General features: G+C 42.6%; 1 protein-coding gene across 1 annotated transcript in view; it reads right to left on the minus strand.

The window, feature by feature from the left end:
* The window catches only part of LOC147666408 (N-terminal EF-hand calcium-binding protein 1-like), an 816,258-nt gene that overhangs the window by 271,588 nt on the left and 521,082 nt on the right, over positions 1–23,588 (minus strand). The window contains exon 6 of the mRNA XM_086949081.1: positions 21,033–21,109. Within this exon, the coding sequence (XP_086805207.1) occupies positions 21,033–21,109 (77 nt within the window). The remainder of the gene's footprint in view (positions 1–21,032; positions 21,110–23,588) is intronic.

The raw sequence follows: 23,588 nt of genomic DNA on the forward strand, positions 1-23,588 counted from the left end.
CGCGCCCCTGGAGGGAGTTGCGGTGAGACAGGCGGGGCAGGGTGGGGGGTGATAAAGAACGGAATCTGGATGATTGTAGGTAAGTAAACAATTAAATTAATAAAACGAATTTCGGGCCACATTATTAACAACATAAGGCTATACATTCTCAACGCTTTTATCGGCAGGGCACTGCCGATAAAGCGGCGATAATGGTCTTGATAATATGCCCTTGTGAATTTGCATGGCAGCCCAGGTTAACACCAGAACCTGGGCTGCTATGTGAATTTACAAGGGCCTATTATCAAGCCGATTATTGCCGCTTTATCGGCAGTTTTCAGTCGATAAAAGCGGCGATAATGTATCGCCTTATGTTGTTCATAATATGTCGATTTGTTCCGTGCCCTGCATGGCATTTTGCAATGCAGGGCGCATTACGAAATTCGGGGCATATTATTAAGGACTGGTGTTAAAATTATCGACGTTTTATCATATTCGTAGCGTATGCTGAGAATGATTAGCAGTAGAAACTAGGGTGCGATCACTCTCCCACTGTCAAATGAGAGCATAGGGCGAGCTATGAGAATAGTTAGGAGTAGTCAGTTATTGGAGATCTGATTCAGCTGTGTGTCTTATTGTGCGATGTTAGGCAATGCTTACATGATTACGGTAACTGAGCGTGTTGTTTGATTAAAAAAAAGTTGTGTTAACTCCTCTGCATGGGAAGCTGGATGTTTCCATCTGGCTGTCGATTTCGACCTTGAAAGCAGAGTCAACCAAATGAGTCGTATAAGAGCGCTATTGTCTCAAAAAGAGGTCGCTCTTACATCTGCTAGAGAAACATTTTGCCTTCATGTAGCAAACACCCGCACAGAAGTGTATGCTTTGTTAAATACAGACATGCCGTGGAATTTTAGGGAGTTAATTTAGACTATCTTTAATGCGTCCTCGAGTAGGGGGTTAGCTTACTTTTTTTAAATTATAAGAATTGGTCTTGTGACTTCTGTAGAAAGTATATTTGGTGTCTTGTCGGTGTTTTTTCATTGCATTTTTTGCAGCATCTTTGGTGAATTGTGCCTAATGGTCACATTAGTTGCCAGTGTGCTTGTATTAATTTGTTTACTTAAAAATGGATGCACATCTTGCAGCAGACGACAATATTTCTCAGTTGTTGCTGGTCCGCAACCGAATGCTTAGTTACTATGGCGCGCTGCCTGTTGCAACATTGAGTGCAGCTTATGGATTATCATTTCGATTCTCCTTTTTCACATGCGTTCAGCCTGTCTTCCATTGCCTGAGCTGTGATTTTGACTGGGCCCTGGATTTGTGTCTCTGCAGTACGGTGTCTCCCAACGCGGATTACGACAAGTTGATGAGTCCTTTAGTGGTTCATGACGTGCTCTGTTCTGGCGGCGGGATTGTGGCCTTAGCAGTGACACATGGAATAATGGAACGTTGGAATGTTTTTGCAGCGGCGCTTGAGTTCTTGGCATGCAGCTACATTGAAGATGACCCAAGTTTTCTTTAGATGGTGATAGAGGCTACGGTGGTTGAGGAACATGTATGTTCATTCTCACTATTGAATTGGATGGCTGAAATGTTTTCAGATGAGAACAATGACTTCCTGTTAGAGGCTGTTGCTACATACTGTGCTTACATGCTGTTGGATTAAGACTCTTTGATTTTTCTGCGTATTCTTCATTTTTTAGCTACTGCTTTCTATCAAAGTGCGAATAACTTTTTTGGGGAAATGTGAACTTGACTCTGGTTTTTAGTCTTGGAGTATGCGTTTCTAAGTGGCACACGTTTATATCATGTGCTTTGATGAAGAAAGGGTGCCGTGGGGCTGAGGCTTTCACTGACACCCTGTTAAGTTAGCATGGGTTTATTAGAAGCTTACACGCTATTTTAGCTTTCCTGCTCTGCTTTGCACGTGACACATACTTGTGATACTGTTTAGAGAAGGCTGAGTATTTTGTTTTATATGAGAATAATTTGGTATGCTAGATTTGTAAAGTGCCTCACTAGGTTTGTGTGTATAGTTAGAGCATGGAACATCAAAGTTATCTTGAATACTGTGTCTGTTCAGAATGATCTTCGGAAGTTCGAGCCATAATACGTATGTAGTTGTGTCCACCTATGATACTTGCGCTTTTCATAGTGCATTGTTGAGGCAAAGTTACACACAGTTGGAGAACATTCATAACTTGATAGTTTGTGGAGCACTGAATGTGATGTATTACTGCTGAGTACCAGAGGTATGGGTCTGACCATGTAATCCTATGAGACTTTCTGTAGTTATAAACTAATCTGCTAGGTAGGGAGGGTGAAATGTAGGTATATTTTTAATTTGTTTATCTTTAGTATTATAGGATGCTTTTTCCGTTTGTATATTATAGAATAGTAACAATTCTGACAACCTTGTTTGTGATAATATGTTTGGTTGTATTATCTAAGGTACTGTGCATGAGATTTTGGCGTTAGAAATAAACATTTCAAGTTGCACGTTTTTTATTTACATCTTGTATTGGACTGGTGTAAGAGTATAATGAAAGAGTGCTATTGTTATCCACGTTACTTCATTTATCTAAGTGGCATGTTCTGGGTTGACTAGTCATTGGTGTTTTTGTTGTAGGGCAGTGGTTCCCAAGCTTTTGACTCATGAGGACCCGCCATAGAGTCACCACTGGAAGCTGGGGACCCCCAAGATATTTGTAGGATTTAAATTTCAAACATTAAAACCGTAATTCGGAAAAAATTAACACATATGTGTACACAAAACAAATACTCAAATTACTAATGCCTTTAATGGCGTATTTACAAGCCCCTATCACCATGGGAACATCACTTTCTGAGAGTTTTCTTCGGTGATAGGGGCTTTGCCTTATTTACAAGGCAACGTTAAGCCACTTAACGTGGCTTAACGGTCCCTTGTAAATAAGACTCCCTTTGACACAATGCTTAGCGTGAAAGTGATGGGCAGTGCGTGTTGTGGTGGACGTTTCCTCTGTAACACCCATTGATTTTGACGCTGCCGCCTATTTACAAGAGCAGCGTAAATGGGAAGCAAGGCCAAAATTAAGGCCAGGGAAAACCTGGTCTTAACTTGGTGAAACAATGAGAAATGCTTCATTTCTCCTCATTTTTGTAAAATGCCTTGGATTGTTTATGTTCGGGAAGGCGACCTTTTCTAACAATCTTTAAAAAAAAATACATTTTGTAAGTTCCATGTGTGATGCATTAAGCAGTACACATAGAAGTGAGAAAATGACATTTCAATATTGTTTATGTTCAGGAAGGGGGATCTTCCTGCACATAAACAATCTTCCCCTATTAAATGTAGCGCCAGTGCAGGGGAAACACAGGGCTGCACCATAATCTTGTAAATATGGTGCAACCTTGCGTTTCTGAAGTAGTAGAGTGTGTTGTTAAGCCAAGAGGCTGGTCTGGAGAAGCATAAACTTAAGGAGTGCTGGTCTGGAGAAGCACAAACTCAGGATTCAGAACATAACACAGTGGTTAGCATTGACTTCAACAATAAAAATGTATTTCCACCCAAAGAAACCTTTTTAGAAGCATCAGGATACTGAAAGACTGAAAAAAAGCATGTCACTAACTTGTACCTTGCAGTTTGCAAGCAGTTGTTTGAAGACAGTTTTGTGGTCACTGTGCTAGATTACGATTGTCACTTATGAACTGCAGTGTAACAAAAAAATCTGTGTGACAAAAGCAGTAACCCACTGACCGATGCATATCAAATACTGTTTTTTAAAATGTATGGTACACTTCTTTGCAGTAGGCAAATTAACCCTCTGTGTTACATTAGTTCAGTCACAGCTGTCACTGGATAAAACTCTCATGTCTCTCCAGCAGGGAACTCAATCACTGTTGTTATCTTCACATTTTTATTGTTCTTTGAAAACTGGTAATTAAACAAGATACTTTGCAGTGCTTTTAAAACTGCTGCCTGGCGACGCTCTGGGAATGTGTGAGGGACTCATGGGGGTCCGCGGACCACAGTTTGGAAAACACTGCTCTAAGGCGATGAACCAATGAGTCACTGATTACTAGTCTGGTAGGTTGTTTGTGTAGTAAGGTGGGTTTTGGAACACCGTAATACACTGAGGTCCTAAGTCTTTATGCACAGTTCTGTGTATGAGCAGAATTCCTGGAACCATTGTTACAAAAAAAAGGCTCCATAAAGGGCTTGCATTTTGAATATGAATATAAAATAGAAGAATAGTTGATAATCACAGTTAAGGAATGCAGCAATTAGATGTGTGTATGTGTGGATGATGTGTACATTAAGTGGAAGATGAAAATCTTGAAAAATTAGAGAGGTTGTAGAGATGCAAACTTTCCATTTCTTTGTAAAGGTAGTGGGTGTTTGGTTTTCCAGTGCATATATATATTCACTGAAAAAACCATAGGTTTCAGGCCCTTCTAATCAGGAATTAGCATTTAAAAAACCTTAGAAATTCACTGAAAAAAAACATAGGTTTCAGCCACATTATAGTTAGGAATAAGCATTTAAAAAACCTTAGAAATTCACTGAAAACTTGGCAAAATGGTAGGGCCTGGTATGCAGATGTGCCTTTGCTATGTTTGGTGAAAATCCCTCCAGTAGTTCTTGAGAAAAATGAATTTGAAATTTTTCAAATGGCATCTTCTATGGGACCTTTAGACACAGCTACAGCCCGAACGGCTGAACGGAATTACACCAAACTTGGCAAAATGGTTGGGACAGGTATGCAGTAGTGCCTTTTCTATATTTGGTGAAAATCCCTCCAGTAGTTGTTAAGAAAATTGAATTTGAGCAAAATATATATCTATATGCACTCACCGTACGCGCACCATAGGCGTACGGTACGCGTACCGTACGCACGCGTACCCCGTACGTGCGCGAGCAAGTTTCTGCTTTGCTGGCAGTCGACTGTCAACATTCCAAATTGTCCAAACCAGGAAGTGTTGGCCACCATCTAGTTTTACAGGAGAACTGAGGCACAAGAGAGCCCAAAACAAGAGTGGAAAACACGAAAAGGGGGCAGGGTAGAGACCCCCCCAACCCTCTAGCCCTTCTCAGGGGGTTCCAAAAGGACCCCCAAGGGCAAACAAAAAAAATTAATTTAAAAATCGCGGGGTACGAGCACCGTACACGTATGGTACGCGTACCTTGCGCGTACCCCGCGATTTAAAAAAATATATATTTTTGCAATTGGTGGTCCTTCTGAGACCCCCTGAGAAGGGCTAGGGGGTCAGGGGGTCTCAACCCTGCCCACTTTTCGCGTTTTCCACTCTTGTTTTGTGCTCTCTTGTGCCTCACTTCTCCTGAGAAACAAGATGGCTGCTCAGGTGGTCCCAGAAGGATAATACCATATATAAACGTTATCCGCTAATAGAATTAGCATTTACAAAACCTTTGAAATTTATTGAAAAAAAATATAGGTTTCACGCCTGATATTGTTAGAATTAGCATTTCAAAAACCTTGCAAATTCACTGAAAAAACCATAGGTTTCAAGCCTTATATAGTTAGGAATTAGCATTTAAAAAACCTTGCAATTTCACTTAAAAAACCATAGGTTTCAGGCCTTATATAGTTAGGAATTAGCATTTAAAAAACCTTGCAAATTCACTTAAAAAACCATAGGTTTCAGGCCTTATATAGTTAGGAATTAGCATTTTAAAAACCTTGCAAATTCACTTAAAAACCATAGGTTTCAGGCCTTATATAGTTAAGAATTAGCATTTAAAAAAACCATTGAAATTGCTCCTATATAGTTGTACTAACTATATTTCGCGCACCCGCAATCCACTGCTGATGATGTCACATATTACATCATTCATGACATGGTCAGTGACATCACTGATGACATCTCAAATGACATCACTGATGACATCACTGATGACATCTCATTTGACATCACTGATGACATCACTGATGACATCATCCCGTGACTGTGTGTTTCTGTTGTGCAGAGATGGCATTGCCTAATGCATTTCGGTCACAAACATTGACCTTTCTCAAAGGCAGAGCACGCCACGGTTTAGCAGGTGAAACTACCGCGCCCAGCACATTTAATAGTTCTAAGAGAGCTTGTCCATTCGTGGTTGCCTAACTGGGCTGGCTATCTCCCAAGGTATGCAGGGCTTTGTAGTCCGCTGTTGCCTACATGATGTAACTGCTGCCGTCGGTTCTCTATCTGCAGTTTTTGTTGCACGGAATCCCGCATACCGCTTCTCAGGTTGCTGGGACCTTTCCAAGGTCCGGTCCTTGGAGGCTGCTCGGCTGCCCTCGGTTTGCTTGCACAGGTGAAGGGTTTTCAGTCCAGGGTAGGGCAGTTTGCCGGCGCTCTTGGTGGAGGAGCGTGACTCGAGGCAGGACCACGCCTCTGTATATGCACAGGGTTTCTCCGTGAGGAAAAGATGAGTCGCTCACTTTCCGTGTATTCAAAGCATTTATTTGCTGTTGTGCAGAGATCGCATTGCCTAATGCATTTCGGTCACAAACATTGACCTTTCTCAAAGGCAGAGCATGCCACGGTATAGCAGGTGAAACAACCGCGCCCAGCACATTTAATAGTTCTAAGAGAGTTTGTCCATTGGTGGTCGCCTAACTGGGCTGGCTATCTCCCAAGGTGTGCTGGGCTTTGTAGTCCGCTGTTGCCTACATGATGTAACTGCTGCCGTCGGTTCTCTATCTGCAGTTCTTGTTGCACGGAATCCCGCATACCGCTACTCAGGTTGCTGGGACCTTTCCAATATATATATATGCCAAGGTGTATTGGAGTATGAGTTGGTGTATGAGTTTCTGAATGATGATTTAGTAGGGGTGTGACTGACTGTATAAGTGAGTGTTTAAATGAGTCTTACTGAATGCATGGGTTAGAGACTAAACTGTGTGAATGTCTTCATTAGTCTGTTAGTTGGTGTGTAAGCGGCTGCATGGCTTGGTGAGTAGCTACATGAGTGTCTCGATGGGTTATTTATTGGTTGCCTGAGTATCTGTATGGGTGCCTGCGTGTCTTTGTGGGTGGGTGGGAGGTGTGTGAATCTGTGCATAGATATGTGAGTGGCTGTTTCACTGGGTGTATAGGTTCAAGAGTGCATATGGAAACATCTGTATGGGTGGGTGAGTATGTTTATGGGTGTGTTGGTGAGTGAATAGATGTCTCAGTGGTGCATGTGTGAGTAACTACATATGTTTTAAAGTAGTATATATGAGTGTTGGAGTATATAAATGACTATATGTGCGAGTGAGTGATTGTAAGAGTATCTGTATGGATGAGTGTGTGTTTCTATGAGTGATTGTTTAAGAGAGTATGTGTTAGTATCTGAATAAATAAGTGCATTGGTTTGTGTATGACTGTATAAGCAAGGACACAGCTGTGTGATAGTTTCTTTGCATGACTGAACAGGTGTATGAGTAACTCTTTGTGTGAGTGGCAGTGTGTGAGTGTCTATATAGATGTATGAGTGGATATATCAGTGGCTGTATAGATCAATGACTGTGTGTATGAGTGACTGTATGGGTTAGTGGGTGGATGTGCATGTAGACATATGAATCACTGAGCAGGAATGTACTAACTGCTATTGGTCTGTCTATGGTTTCGATATTGGTGGTCTGTATTTTAGAGTGGGTGTATGAAAGGTTTTATTAGGGTATGCCACGGTGCATCAGATGATCACGTGGACAATGTAATCAGTGATGTAATCAGTGATGTCATTTGAGATGTCATGAGTGATGCCATGAGTGATGTCATTGAGCATGTCATGAGTGTTGTAATATGTGACGTCATCAGCAGTGCATTGCGGGAGCGCGAGGTATAGTTAGGTCTACTAACTATAACGGACACATTTCTCTGGTTTTGTATAAGTGAAATCTCCACCTCACTATAACATTCCTGAAACCTATGGTTTTTTCAGTGAATTTCCAAGGTTTTTTAATGCTAATTTCTAACTATAACGTGCCTGAAACCTATGTTATTTTCAGTGAATTTATAACGTTTTTTTAAATGCTAATTTCTAACTATGCCTACAAAGGTAGGACATATGAAGAAAGAGAAAGAAAAGCACAGAAAGAAGCAAGACAAATGCATAAAGAGGCAACATAAGTTCAGAAAGACGAAGAAAAGTGCAGCAAGAAGAAGAGATGTGCAGAAAGAACCAACAGAGGAGCAGAAAGTCCTCCTGTGCCCCCAACATTTTGCTGATGGGTATTGTTGGTAGCATAGTCTGACTAACTAGGCCTAGAGCCAGTGCTATGCTAAAAGACACTTAGAATAAAGTGAAAATACCATACCTACAAACACTAGGGAACACTTTGTGTTGGGGTACCCCTGTGATTAGCATGACCTCCTCTGTATTAGCCATGAGCTAATGTCTAGCTTGAGTACATGAGTAGCGACTGGATGATTAAAATGCTACAAGGAGAGTGCATGGCGATTTTATAAGTGCTTGGGCTTTGGCACAGTGATTGGATAAGCACATAGGATTGGCTGTGTGATTGAAGGACTGCATATATATTTCCAGGGAGATTACTGGACTGCATAGGTAGTCTTCAAGGTATTGCAGCAGTGCATGTGTTAGTGACTGAATCATTGCATGAGTACATGGGTACTGAGTGGATGATTAGAGTACTGCAAGGAGAGTGTGTGGTGAATTTATAAGTGCTTTGGTATTGGAGAAGTGTTTGGATTAGTACACAGTAGTGGCTGGGCGACTGGATGAGTGCACAGGGAGTGACAGTATGATTGCGGGACTGCCTGGGTACTACCTGGAAAATTGAAGGAGCAAATGAGAAATGTGTAAGTAGGTACAGGACTATATGGGTAGGGCATATTGGATTTTAACAGTGATCATTGCATGAGTACATAGCTACTGACTGAAAGATGAGAATACTACAGGGAGAGTGCCTGAGTGAATTCATAAGTGCTTGGGTAATGGCAGAGTGTTTGGATTAGTACATGGTAGTGGCTGGGTGACTGGAGGACTGCACGGGAGTGACAGGCTGATCGCTAGACTGCATGGGTACTACCAGGGGAATTGAAGGAGTGAATGAGAAGTGTGTAGGTGGTTGGAGGACTGCATGGGTAGTACACAAGGAGTGTAGCAGTGCATGTGTTAGTGCCTGAATCGGTGCATGACTACATGGGTAGTGACTGGATGATTAGACTACTGCAAGGAGAGTGCATGGTGAATTTATAAGTGCTTGGGTTTTGACACAGTGATTGGATAAGGATATAGGACTGGCTGGGAGACTGGAACGCTGCATAGGTAGTACAAGGTAGTACAAGGGAGATTACTGGACTGCAAGGGTAGCCCTCAATTGATTGCAGCAGTGCATGTGTTAGTGACTGGGTCATTGCATGAGTACATGGGTAGTGACTGGATGATTAGAGTGCTGCATGGACAGTGCATGGTGATTTTATAACTGCTTGGGTTTTGGCAGAGTGATTGGATAAGTACATAGTGCTGGCTGGGTGGTTGGAGGAGTGCATGGGTAGTGACAGAGGGATTTCTGGAGTGCATGGCTACTACCTGGATAATTGGACGAGGGAATCAGTAGTGTGTAGATGGTTGGAGGACTGCATGGGAAGTGCTTAGGGGATTGTAGCAGTGCATGTGTTAGTGCATGGGTCATTGCATGAGTGCATGGGTACTGACTGGATGATAAGAGTACTATAAGGAGAGTGCATGGTGAATTTATAAGTGCTTGGGTTTTGGTGGAGTGATTGGATAAGTACACACATCACATCAGTCCACCCCCCTCCCTTCACCACTGTGCAAATGCTCCCCCTGGTAGATTTTAAGTTGGGGGATTAATTCCCATTGATTCCTGAGGGTCCCTGGGGGCCAACTAGCCCACAAGGTACCTACAGTAAGCACCACAGAGCTGCATTGCAGAGAGGTGGTCCAAGGCCACACCCCTTTTTCACCTCTCTGCAACGCAACTCTGTTGTTCTTACTGAAGGTACCTGGTGGGCTAGTTGGCCCCCTGGGACCCTCAGGATACAAGGGGACTCAATCCCCTAACTTCAAAAGCGCCACAGAGCGTTTTTGCAAACTTCTCACATCAGGCCCCACCTCCTGCCTTCAACACTGTGCAAATGCACCACATGGCTTGTTTTAAGTTAGAGGATTAAGTCCCGGTAAATCCTGAAGGTCCCTGGGGTCCAACTAGCCCACCAGGTATCTAAAGTAAGCGCCACAGAGCTGCACAAGGATATATATATATATATATATATATATATATATATATATATATATATATATATATATACGCTCAAACTCTTCTTCGTTACACAAGAAGGAGGCAGCACTCGTAGTCCAAGAGTCAACCAAAGTTTTAATCAAAGGGAACAGATAAGCACAGACGCGTTTCGGCGTGAGCCTTCGTCAGTGTGTCACTCGTTAGTATCATACATCCCATTAAATAAACAGATTCATGAACATTGACATAAACATAGGACTCTACCCTTTTTAGCCATTGTGGGCGCCATATTGGAAAGGTGTTCTGTCCGAGTAGGGGTCTTATCTAATTCATGCGTGACTGTTCTCACGCTGAAAATAAAGCCGTGGATCGGCTGGTGTCCTATGATTTTTTGTGCAATGCCATATTTACAAGTAAATAAACAAACAGTGCAAATCATAACAAAAGTCCTCAGGCACATGGAAAGAGTGCTACTGTCCTTCAAATGCAAATCGTCCAAAATTCATCATCGAAATTCATCATGATCAATAAAGATTATTGTTCCATGGGGTGTATAACAGAAGGGTACTCTTTCAAATCAATGAGCAAACAAAGGAAAAATATATATAAGATATATATACAAAGTAAGGCAGAGGCACCATCCGGTGTGTGTGTAAATGGGTAATAAAGCTGGATTACCCGAACGGAGGCTTCCAGGACATGAATTTCAATTGATTTCTAAATGCAAATATCTACATCAAAATCTTGGTTCAACTGTTGTGAAACACCGTCCATATTAATATAGAAGAGCCTCAGTTGATTAGTATTAATCACAACGGACCTCACACATTAGGTCATATTTCACGCTGACTATTTCTATACATATATGTACATGCTTTGCTATATACATATCTATATATTTACACATCCATGGTAGCCTGTCATCATCTACAAAGGGGGTATCACAATTGATATTATTGTCAGAATCAAAATTCTAAATCAAATTAAAAAATTCATAAATCGAGATCAGGAACAGACCCAAGATTGGAATAATATGGTAGAACATATTATAAAAACATATTAGAAAAACATGTTTGAGAAATACGGTCTTGCAGTGATTCGGTTACAGTACTGTTGGAGGAATGTACATAATAATGTTGTTGGACTGACATTTAATGTACCAGACTTCCTAAGAGAGAGAGAGTTTCTCCTCCTCCTATAGTCTTATTTCCCCAGATGGAATGCTAATTCCTCACCACTATTGAGTCCCCCAGGATGTTTCGTGGAGAGATCTACAATATATCTGGACTCAAGTCTGCGGAATCTCCTTAACCTGTCACCTCCTCTTACATTGGGTGGAGCGATGTCCAATCCAAAGAATCGGAGTTGTTTGCGGTCTTTACTATGCTCCTCCGCAAAATGCCGGGCAACCGGATATGAGGTGTCTACTTTCTCGATTGCCCGTTGGTGCTCCAGGATCCTCAGTTTGAGCTCCTTGATAGTACTGCCTAAGTAGCGTAAGCCACACGGGCAGACTAAACAACAAACCACAAACTGGGAGCTACACGTAATAAAGTGCTTGATCGGCACTTTCTTACCGGTGTCAGGTATATCGAATGATAGCACCCGTTTGCTGCCACTGCAGGCCTTGCAGTGGCCGCAAGGAAAGAAGCCCGTCATCCGCTTCAAGGAATTGGTTTTCGGTGTTGGTTTGTCTAGATGACTTGAGACAAGCATGTCACTGAGTGACCTGGCCCTGCTAAAAGAGATTAGAGGATGAGCAGGTAGGACGTCTGCGAGTACACTGTCCATTTTCAAAATGTGCCAGTTTTTATTAAGCATGGTTTTCAGATCCCTAGCTCCCTTTGAATATGGAGTAATGAGTCTGAATTTACCATTTTTCTTGTTCGATTTTCTGTTCCTTCCCACTACAGGATCGTCGATTGCCAAGAGTTGAGATCTTTGCATCTTCCTCACCTTCTTTAGGGTATTTTTTAGTAAGGTGTTACCGTACCCCCTCATGGAAAATCTGTTAATACATTCTGAAGCAGCCGCCTCAAAATCGGAGTCCTTTGAGCAGTTCCTACGGATTCTTAATAGCTCTCCGTAGGGAATGCTGTTCTTTAGCTGGGTGGGAGGGCTACTGCTGGCAAAGAGTGTTGAGTTGCCAGCAGTGTCCTTTCTGTGCAGGGTGGTTTGCATCTGGTTATTCTCAATGTACACCTTCAGGTCTAGGTACTCCGCTCTCACCGGACTAACCGAGCCCGAAAAGTGTAGATTGAGATCATTGTTGTTAAGAATTTTGATAAATTCTTCTGCTGAATCCATTCCTCCATCCCAAACAATAAACAAATCGTCAATATAACGATGCCAGCATTTTACATGCCCTGTGTCTGTTCCTGCTGTGCAGCTGGTGCACAGACATAATATTGAGTCCAAAATATCGTTTGGACATAATATCGAGTAAATAATATAGACTGGACAAAATATCGACTGGACAGAATATCGACTACAAAAATATCGTTTTTAAGGTAAGTGAAGTAATATCGACTGTATAAAATATAGATAGCAAAAATATCAAATTTTTAATAATATATAATATTTTATAGTGTATTTTTATGTAATATGTGTGAAAAGTGTGTATTAATGTTATAAATAATTTTATTAAATGAATTTTGTTTTTATAATAATTGCGTAATGTAATTCTGTAGCGGGTTGTGGGTTTATAGGGGAATAGGGTGGGAAGTAATTTAATTATAATTAATTAAATATGTTAATTAATTAATTGATATTCATTTAAAAATAATTGTAAAATAATTTATATATGTTAATTAATTTAATAGTAATTGCAAATTAATTAATAATAATTGATTGATTGGTAAATATGTAAATTTTACTAATTTAATGCAGTAGCGGGTTGTGGGATTATAGGGGAATAGGGTGGGAAGTTATTTAATTAATAATAATTAAATATGTTATTATATTTATTGATAGTAATTAGTAAATAATTGATTATTAATTTATATGTGTTAATTAATTAAATAGTAATTGTTAATAATTTTATATTAATTGATTAATTGGTTAATTTGTGATTTTTACAAATTTAATTATTACAACTACGCTTTCCAACGCTTTCCCTACTGTTGCACCCACTGGAGTGGGAATAGTAATTTTAACCCCTATGCTATCCAACACTTTCCCTACTGTTGCACCCACTGGAGTGGGAATAGTAATTTTAACCCCTACGCTATCCAACGCTTTCCCTACTGTTGCACCCACTGGAGTTGGAATAGTAATTTTAACCCCTACGCTATCCAACGCTTTCCCTACTGTTGCACCCACTGGAGTGGGAATAGTAATTTTAACCCCTACGCTATCCAACACTTTCCCTACTGTTGCACCCTCTGGAGTGGGAATAGTAATTTTAACCCCTACGCTATCCAACGCTTTCCCTACTGTTGCACCCACTGGAATTGGAATAGTAATTTTAACCCCTACGCTATCCAACGCTTTCCCTACTGTTGCACCCACTGGAGTGGGAATAGTAATTTTAACCCCTACGCTACCCAACGCTTTCCCTACTGTTGCACCCACTGGAGTGGGAATAGTAATTTTAACCCCTACGCTATCCAACGCTTTCCCTACTGTTGCACCCACTGGAGTTGGAATAGTAGTTTTAACCCCTACGCTATCCAACGCTTTCCCTACTGTTGCACCCACTGGAGTGGGAATAGTATTTTTGACCCCTACGCTATCCAACGCATTCCCTACTGTTGCACCCACAGGAGTTGGAATAGTAATTTTAACCCCTACGCTATCCAACGCTTCCCCTACTGTTGCACCCACTGGAGTGGGAATAGTAATTTTTACTCTATTGTTATTGTACATTAATAATATTGGCTATTATTTAATTATATTTTGTAACTATATATATATGTTTTAAGAAATATGATTAAAAATTGTTTTTGTGCTTTCATTAATTATTTAATTATCATTAGTTAATTTAAGTATTCTTAAGTATATTTTAGTACTTAGTTTTTAATATTAATTTAATTTAATAGTGTTTTTAGTAAAGTCAATATTTTTTACAACTATATTTTTGTAAACGATATTTTAAACTCAATATTTTTGTACTTACCTGTTTGTAGATAGTAACTCGATATTTTGTCAGTCGATATTTTTGACACGATATTCTTGCAGGTCGATATTTTGGAATTCGATATTATTTCAGTGATCCGTGCAGCTCCTGGGTACCTGCTCCTCCCACCAGCCAACGAAAAGGTTTGCATAGCTGGGAGCGAAGCAGGTACCCATCGCCGTCCCTGATGTTTGTATGTACAGCTGGTCCTCAAAGAGGAAAATATTGTTGGTTAGACAGAACTCTGTGAACTCCAAAATCATTTCATTGTGGCATGCGTACTTCATTTGACATTGACCCAGAGCATGTTTAATGGCTTCGAGACCCTGCCTGTGGTCTATACGGGTGTAGAGACTAGTAATGTCTAAAACCATTAGCAGGTACCCAGAGTCCCATGTTACTTCCTGGATCTTGGTCAAGAAGTCTTTCGTGTCCCTTATATAAGATTTCAACTTAATTACTAAGGGAAACAAAATGTTGTCAACGAAACGTGACATGTTCTCGGTCAGGCTGCCAATGGATGATATTATTGGGCGGCCGGGAGGGTTATATATACAGAACATCCAGCTCTCGCAAAGACAGGCTCCATGGAAGACGGCACAGGCACGAAGTGGTTTCAGGATTTGCCATCAATTTAATTAATCATGTCGCCCTCAATCCCAGGTACAAGAGATGCGTTTCGGCCTGCACAGAGGCCTTTATCGATCTAGTTTGGCGCCATCCATCAAGCACATTAAATAGCCCTTCCCCCTGGACCTCATCATACACATAGAAAGCATATTCTTGTGTAACCATCCGTTACATAGCCCAAATAATGCATGTGTGTATATGTAAAGTACAGCCTGAAGTCTGCAGCAAAGCAGGTCAAACATAACGTAAAAATTAAATTTACGAACTATGTAAAATCAACTGATAGGAAATCCCATTAAAGCAGACAGAGTAAATAACACACATGCAATGAGTTAAGTCACAGTGGGAATTCTAAAGGCAAATAAAATCTGCAGCCAAACTTTTAGTCCTGTGAAGTCTGTTCCAATTAATAAAATTAAAATGTACTTAAAAGTCCATGCTGCCGAACATGACTGTTAATCAAAAAAATCAGGCATCTTAGTCCCAGATCTTTGTACTGGGGTGAATGTAAGACATTGTTCTACATTCTGTCCATCAACTGTGGTTTTTGCAATTTTCACCCCGAGTGGGCTGGGTATGCTCAGACGTGGGTCCCAGGCTCTCCACATCACTGGAGTCAAGCTATCCAGGCTGAAGAAGGCTGATAGCCAGAAACCGGTCCTTGGATGCTTGTTCCCGGACTAGGAAAGACATGGCTTGGTAGTTCGGGCTGGACTGTTCCCATGAGGCAGGTCAAGGCTGATTTGCATATGGCCATTATCTGACCTAGGGTGGTGTGGAGTGCAAAAAAACGATGGATTTAGGCCCAGATCTTTGTACTGGGGTGATTGTAAGACATTGTTCTGCATTCTGTCCATCAACTGTGTTTTTTGCAATTTTCACCCCGAGTGGGCTGGGTATGCTCAGACGTGAGTCCCAGGCTCTCCACATCACTGGAGTCACGCTACCCAGGCTGAAGAAGGCTGACAGCCAGAAACCGATCCGTGGATGCTTGATTCCGGTCTAGGAAAGACATGGCTTGGTAGTTTGGGCTGGACTGTTCCCATGAGGCACAGAGTCAAGGCTGATTTGCATATAGGCATTGTCTGACCTAGGGTGGTGTGGAGTGCAAAAAAACGATGGATTTAGGCCCAGATCTTTGTACTGGGGTGAATGTAAGACATTGTTCTGCATTCTGTCCATCAACTGTGTTTTTTGCAATGTTCTTAATAACTTTGCCACCGTTTGATGAATTTCCATGAATCTTTCCCAAAAAGGTCATCCACTTTGGCTCCTTTATGGAAAGTTTTGCCTTGATCCATCAACTGGGTGACAAGAAATAGAGGAGTCCCAAAAGTGCAAATTCCAATTTTAATTCCCTTGGGAAAGTTTGCTCTTCCATATAAAGAAATTGGCTGAATGAAATTAGACCATTGGCACAAAGTTAAAACTTTACTCTGAAAGCATGTTTGTTTGACTTGGTGTAAATTTGTTCATTAGTTTTCGAGTAATAAGTGTTTTAAAAAAGTGCTTGTTGTGGACTTAAAGGGGTTAATAGTAACATGTATTTGGTACTGCTGCAGATTTGGGAGCTTTTTCTTCTTTCTTCCATGTCAATATCACTGATGTCACTGATCTCGAGATAGATCCACAATAGAGAAACAATGTGATTTACCACCATTACAGTCCTCTTGTGCTGAAGGATAGGATCAGTGGGCTCATAAGTGGAACACACTGAATCCCCTAGCCCAAGTAGAGGGTGTATAGCAGGACTGACACAGCAAACTTCTCCACTATAGTGTTGCAGTTCAATGTAAACTTTGTTTTCAGGTACCAGGTCTGCATTATTGGTTCATGTGCAATTGTACCAACACAGTGGTGTAATGTCAGCTCTTTTACCAGGGGCCCGAATAGAGGGATTGACCCAAAGAGCCATATCAGCCAGGTCCTGCCTCTCCCTGAATAAAGAGAGGGCCATCAGCAGAACTTAATGTGTGTTCCTTGTTCCCGGTGACACTGCTGCCGGTGGCTAATTGTACTGGTTTGTTCAATCAAGTGTGGTCAAGCCGAGTCTACATGTTCACCTCATGAGTTTTCTGGCCTGTGATTACAAATGCTGCTCTCAGCCCTGCCTATTTATCTTTCAAAGCTAGTGTGTGAGCAGTTCTACAGAATTATCCTGCAGCCAAAAAGTCTACTGGTGCCTATATTTTGTGCCTTTGCTGTAGTACCCCTGTGGGTAATTCATCCTTGTAGTAATACTGGACGCAGGGGGCTGACTTCTTCTTAACTTAAATGGTGCAGGGTATCTGAGGGATTTTGGGCTAAGCAAAGTCATGTGTTGCAGGCAGGTTCCACCCATTTTATTTGTCTGTTGTTTCGCTTTCTAATCACCTGTTTTCGGATGTTTTACTGTGTGTGAGTTTCATTACTCGAGTCTCACCCACAATAGCCACGTGGTAAGTAGAATGCACATGTTTACCGCCAGTGTCTGCCTTTTAAAATAAGGCTGCTGTGATGCATGTGGGTAAGGGACACTTGACTGGTTACAAGTGTGCACATGTGTTGGTACACGTGTGCAGGCTGCGCACGTGAGACAACAATCACACACAGCTTGGTAATTGTGCACAGATAGCCTTGCACAGAGGGTTCTCTAAAAGGATATAAGTTGACTTGCGGTAGGTCTCTTAATATTAGTAGGCACTCGTAGGTAAAGTGAGTAGGGTTTACTGGTTTATGTGCAGTGTCACTGAGTTATACACACATGGTTAAATCTGTCCTAAATTGCTGTTGTGCTTCCCTTGGGCCTACAAAGTCCAGTAAGGTATCAAACTGAGGTGAAACATGTATGCCAGTTTTGAATATTCAAATGACAAGAATTTACACTTGCAACTTATAGGTCATCCAGAACTGACATATTTCTCTGGCTCAGCTCAGGATCAGATTCCAGAACTTCTGTCATCCTACTAGGCCAAGTTAATTACTCTACTCTCAAGGAACGAAGGAGTAATTGACATTGCTTCACTCAGCCCCTGTGGTGGAAGAGGTGGGGAAGGAAATCTGCATCTTTTCATTAGCTGTCACACAGCACTGTAGTTGGGACAACCCAGGCCCACAGAACAAAAGAGGAAGCCCAGACCTCTGGAGCCAAAACAGAATGGGGCTCCACTTTGATTTTGGTGGGAAAGTCTATGGCAGTGATGTCAGCTAGGGGCAGAGCTAAGACGCCCAGATGAGATATTCACAGAGACCTCTTGTCTGAGCCATCTTGGATGGTTCCACCATGCTGTGCATGAAGGTTGGGACAGGGGTGGAGGGGTGAATTGGCCAAGGGTGCCTGGCATCTTGAACTTTCCACCCCCACTTCAGGCTCTTGCACAAGGGAGAAACAAAGAGTTGGACACTTGAACTGGATGGGGGCATAAAATGGAGAGCTCGAAGAACAAGCCCTCTGATGCCCTAATGGACTAAGGACTCTGCCTACAGTTAACCCCCAGGAACAGGTGGTCTCTCCAGTACAAGTGAGGCTGGTTCTCTTTCATCCTATAAGGACCAGTTTGAGGATAATATGTACTTCTGTACCCCAGCAGGAGGAGAGGAGCACCAGAGACAAAAGAACAGAGAAAAGCTGGCACAGGAAGCCAGTGTTGGACCAGCTCCCAGCAAATCAGGTGGCTTTATAACCCAGGCCTGTTGCAAAGGCTCTAGGTTGCTTGGACCAAAAGGACTCCAAGCTTACCAAAATTAACCCAACTTTGGACAGAGTTATGTCATCTGGAAGTTCTGCCTATCTTAGCCTGCTCAAAAGGGGAAACTGGGCTGGGTGCATGGGGTCCTGCTGCTATTCCTGCTTAAACCCCTGGGGTGGGCCAGGGCCTGATGTATGTTTATGAGTAGTTCATGCTCCAGAAGGGGGCGTGTGTGAGACCCAGCCCCCAGAGCTCGGCAGGGCCCAATGACCCAATGACCCCCCCCCTCCCCTGGGCTGGTCTATACAATGAAGGTGTCAGGAACCCTATCCCTGGGCACCTGATGATGCAAAATAGGACGGGGAGCACGGATGAGCCCCCCTACCCCACAGAAAGAGAAAGATGAACGGTACGCAGCAACCTCCCCCTTCCAAAAGCACTTAAAAGGTAACTCTATATTTCTGGGGGCAAAAAATGCATGCCCCAGGCTTTCAAGTCTTGATTTTATGCATTTAAAAGGCTTGAACTTTTTTTCTATTAGCCTGAGAGTACAGCAAACCCTAAGGGTCCATTCTGTGACTATATGCGCTAAACATATTAGTTTTACTGATATTTTCTAACACCAAGTTAAATGTATTTATATTTTTAAATAATTACATTTTAGTTAAAGGTATTTCCCATGGAGTTTTATTATATGTCCCTACCTCCGATATTTTCTCTAGGAGGGTGCTACAGTACCAGTGGTTGGGCATATTTGGTGCTGGACTTACTCTAGAACTGAACTACAGAATATTTCCTACTGTTTTGGGTCCTTTTTGGCTCTAGTAATTTTAAAAGTGCAGTTAGTAAACAGTGATGGGCTTACTCTTTTGTGGGTGTGTGTCTATTCCTTTCACAACCCCTCCCATTTAGGGTCCGATTCCGATGTCGGACGGACTCAGGCCTGTCCGACATCGGTCAGGAGCCGTAACCGACTGGCCTGCTGTCATCAGTTACGGCCCTGCACGTACGATGCGACTGAACCCTGTTCGATCGTACTCGTATACTTCACAAGGGGAACATGCATTCCGGGCGGAATGCATGCCTGCATTGTGAAAAGCAGGGGTGCAGTTCATCCCTGCAACCTGTGGCTGGCACCCCAAGGTGCCCGCCACCGGGTGCAGGGATCAACTGAGAAGCACCATAGGTGCCCCATGCTGCCATTCAGCAGCCTGGCACCCATGGGAGCCCTATTGGGCGCCCCCAAACAAGTTTCTGACTGCCTTTTCGTGTCGGAAACACCGGAACGAAAAGGCAGTGGAAAACTGCCATCGTATTCCCTCGTCGTGCAGAGGTGGCCGGGGGAGTACTGAAGTATTTCTGGACGGCAAACAGGCTCTCCGAGCCCGTCGGACGCCATCCGGAACTCCGATTCGGATTCCTTTCTGACCGAGACCATTAGGAGGCAAGGTCGGAAAGGAATCTGGGCCGGCACATTCCGATTCGGTCGGAAGGGCTCTGACCATCATTCAGAGCCCTTCCCGCTGAAATCAGAATCGGCCCCTTAGTAGTGGGCATTCTCCTTTTTCCAGCCACTCCTGTTGGTCCCTCCTACATTTACTACTAAGTAGCAAACTTACATGAATTAATGAATGAATCAACGAATATTAGTCTACTAAAGCACAAACTTAGCCCATAGGCAGGATGGACTGTCATACAGATATAAAAGAAGGCTCAGACTGATGTATCTGTAAAGAGTCAGGTCTTCAGAGCCTTGCGGAAGAGAGAGTGAGACACTTGTCCAGACATATCAGAAGGGAGGGAATTCCAAAGCCTTGCAGCAGCGATGGAGAAGTCTCTGCCTCCCCATCCAGCTCTCTTAAACCTGGGTACTGACTTACATGTGTAAGGATCTCCCCATTGAAAGGATAGGAGACATGGACATTTACACTCATAGGTTTGTGAATTGCAATTTGAAGTAAGTATTAGTTCTATAGAAATACTTTACGTACTACAAAAGGCAGTTTGTGAATCGGGCCAATAGTATGTAAATAACGGTGAAGTAAACATTGCAAAATCATTAGGAGTGTCCATAAGAGCTCAATCAATTAAATTTTGTGAGAAATTTACATTTCATTCTGGAGAGATTATAGAGAAAATAGTTTTTTTTCAGTTTTGCATCCTTCCTTTGCAAATAAATACATTGTAGAACACATTATATAATGTACATATAATTGTTGACTGGGAGAACCACAGAAGAAAGGTTTCACGCTTATTGCAAAAAACATCAGTTCTGACCAACAGAATGTTAGGTCTGCAAGGGAAGAGGTTGAAATAGGTCTGGAAGCAGTCAGATGGTGTCACTTCAGTGCTATCGCTTTCCAGTACAAACATATAATATGAAAAGAAAACATTTGCTGAAGGGAAACAGGGAGAGAGAAGGAATACCTTCTTTTCAAGTTTGTCAATCAACTTCTGGAGTCTGTTAATCTGGGTCATCCACTGGTGATCCTCCTCCACTGAGCCTATGGGGGAAACATAAATAATAAAATATAAAGCATAACCAAAGGCTACGGGAAGTGAATTTAAGACACAGCTTGCAGCCTTCCGTTGCTTCTTGAGAGAATAGAATACAACGCTTTGCATAATACTATGCCAAACATTTTCGCTGTTGACAGGGTAACGCAGTACTCTGAGATGAGCACCGCACATTGCAGCAGGCATTACAATGCTATACTTTTAGTCAATGAGATCGAATTACTTCACCGGGTACGAAGACACAGGATGCCCGCGTCTGCGTAAAGTGGCATTTTAGGTGTCACTCAGAGTAGGAAACAAAAGAAGCTGCTGCTACCATATTAAGGGCCAGATGCATCAAGCATTTTTTGCCTTCACAAATGGCTGATATCAGAATCTGCTGTATGCGTTTGCAAAAAAGATGCAGCAAACCCTATATTTTGGATTTGGTAACCTGTTACCGAATCGCAAAATGGGTTTTCGATTCGCTATTAGGAAGGGGCGTGTTTAGGGCATCCTTTTCTAATACCAAATCGCATCGGTATGCATGAATGTTTTGTGACCGAAATGCGGTCACAAAACATTCGCATTTTACCACCTACTTCAAGTAGGTGGTAACCAATTTGCAAATGGGAAGGGGTCTATGTGGGACCCCTTCCCTTTTGTGAATGTCTGCCTGCTCTTGGAAAATGAAAGGAAAAGTTTTCATTTTCTCCTTTGTAAAGCATCCCATTTTCCTTTAAGGAAAATGGGCTACTTTACAAAAAAATATATTGCTTTATTTAAAAGCAATCGTGGACATGATAGTCTGCTGACACCAGGAGGCCACCAGCCCCTTGATTTTTGCGATTCTTAGAGAGTCGCAAATTGTGACCTACCTCATTAATATTCATGAGGTAGGACATTTGAGATCCCCTAGTAATCGCAGAAAGTGTTAAACACACTTTCTTGAATTCCATTGTAAGATTTTCTAATTGCGAATGGCAAGGATTCTCAATTAGGAAATCATAAAATGGTTTGTTGATGCATCTGGCCCTAAATTCTCTCTTTGCTGATGACTGGAATCTTCGTTGCAAATATACACACTTCCGGTGTCATTGGACCAACACTCGTACACACAGCCCCAGGCCTGAGCTTTCAGAAGAGGAAGTTTAACCGCAGCGTGTGCTGATGTGTGCTGAAAGTTGGTGATCATGAATGTCAGTCAGGGCTCTCGGGTTCACCAAGTCATCCAGGCCGAGTCAGTTTTTTGCATCGTGGGACTTTAATCCTGAGTTTATAATGGGCTCATGAAGGATTATTTATCCCAGAATACAAAGAAATATCCTTAACTGGATGAGCTGCTCATGGACGTGGGAAGCTTCAGTGCTCTGGAATGTGGGTTGTGAGATGATTTCTCTGGGGTCCTGTCAGTGCTTAATATTGTAAAATTCTAAAGTGCAGTGGTCCAAAGTTTTCCTAAGGAGCCCACTGCTGGTATTGAGGAATGTCGGATTTGGCAAATACCACAGTTGCCCAATTGTCCTTCACTTTCACCACCTATTTTGTGTCTCTTTCTTACTTCAGCTGATTCTGATTCCTCTCTGCTTCCTCCCTCTGTCACTATTTCCCTATCTTTTTCATCTTCCATATTTTTCCCTTTCAGCCTGTCACTCTCTTGCTGTAGACAAAGTCTGGTGATTACAAACAAGCCACAAAAATGGGTCCAGTGCCCACCAACTGCAACCACAGGCATTAAGGCGCTTATTAGGATGGCGCACGGACCTGCGTCCGTCCGCCACCCCCGAGGTGGAGGGACCATCCGCAGGGGCAGCGGCGGTCCCTCCGGTGGAATTAGGATCTGACCGCCACCCTGGTGGTCACATCCCATATACTTAACATTGCGGCGGGTGCTGCTTTAAGCTGCACCCGCCGCAAAGTTAAATATGCATGCTGTGCTTTTGCATGCACAATGCGGCAGGCACCGCGTGGTGCCTGCCGCATTGTGCATGCAAAAGCAGGGGGGTACCATAGGTACCCCCATGTGCACCCCCCACCCCCCTTCACCCTGGGGGCCCGCAACGGGCCCCCAAAGAAAAGAGCATATGCCGCCACAGAAAGGCATGTCCTAAAGCTCATCCTAATATGGCTGGCGGTGTCTGATAGACACCGCCACCATATTAGAGCTTTTCGGCCACGGTCGGAAGGCTACTGCGGCGGAAAAGCAGTGGACGGTCTTCCCGTCCGCCGATGACCCCCCAGCCATCCTAATGTGGCAGGGGTCTTTTTTCATGTATTGCAGCGGTGATTCCGCATCCTCCGTGCCGGCGGAAGGATGTGTATTCACTGCAATCCTAATCGACACCTAAGTACGAATTCGGTCCTGGGGTTGACTATGGTTACTGTGGATTACCCGGGATGGTACTGTCTTACACCATTAGTATTACATGACTTAGGTGCTTCTGCACTCCCATGGGACAGTCAAGAACAAACTTTGTCCTTTAAAGG

The sequence above is a fragment of the Lissotriton vulgaris genome, unplaced genomic scaffold (assembly GCF_964263255.1).
Source record: "Lissotriton vulgaris unplaced genomic scaffold, aLisVul1.2 SCAFFOLD_727, whole genome shotgun sequence".
Lineage (NCBI taxonomy): Eukaryota > Metazoa > Chordata > Amphibia > Caudata > Salamandridae > Lissotriton > Lissotriton vulgaris.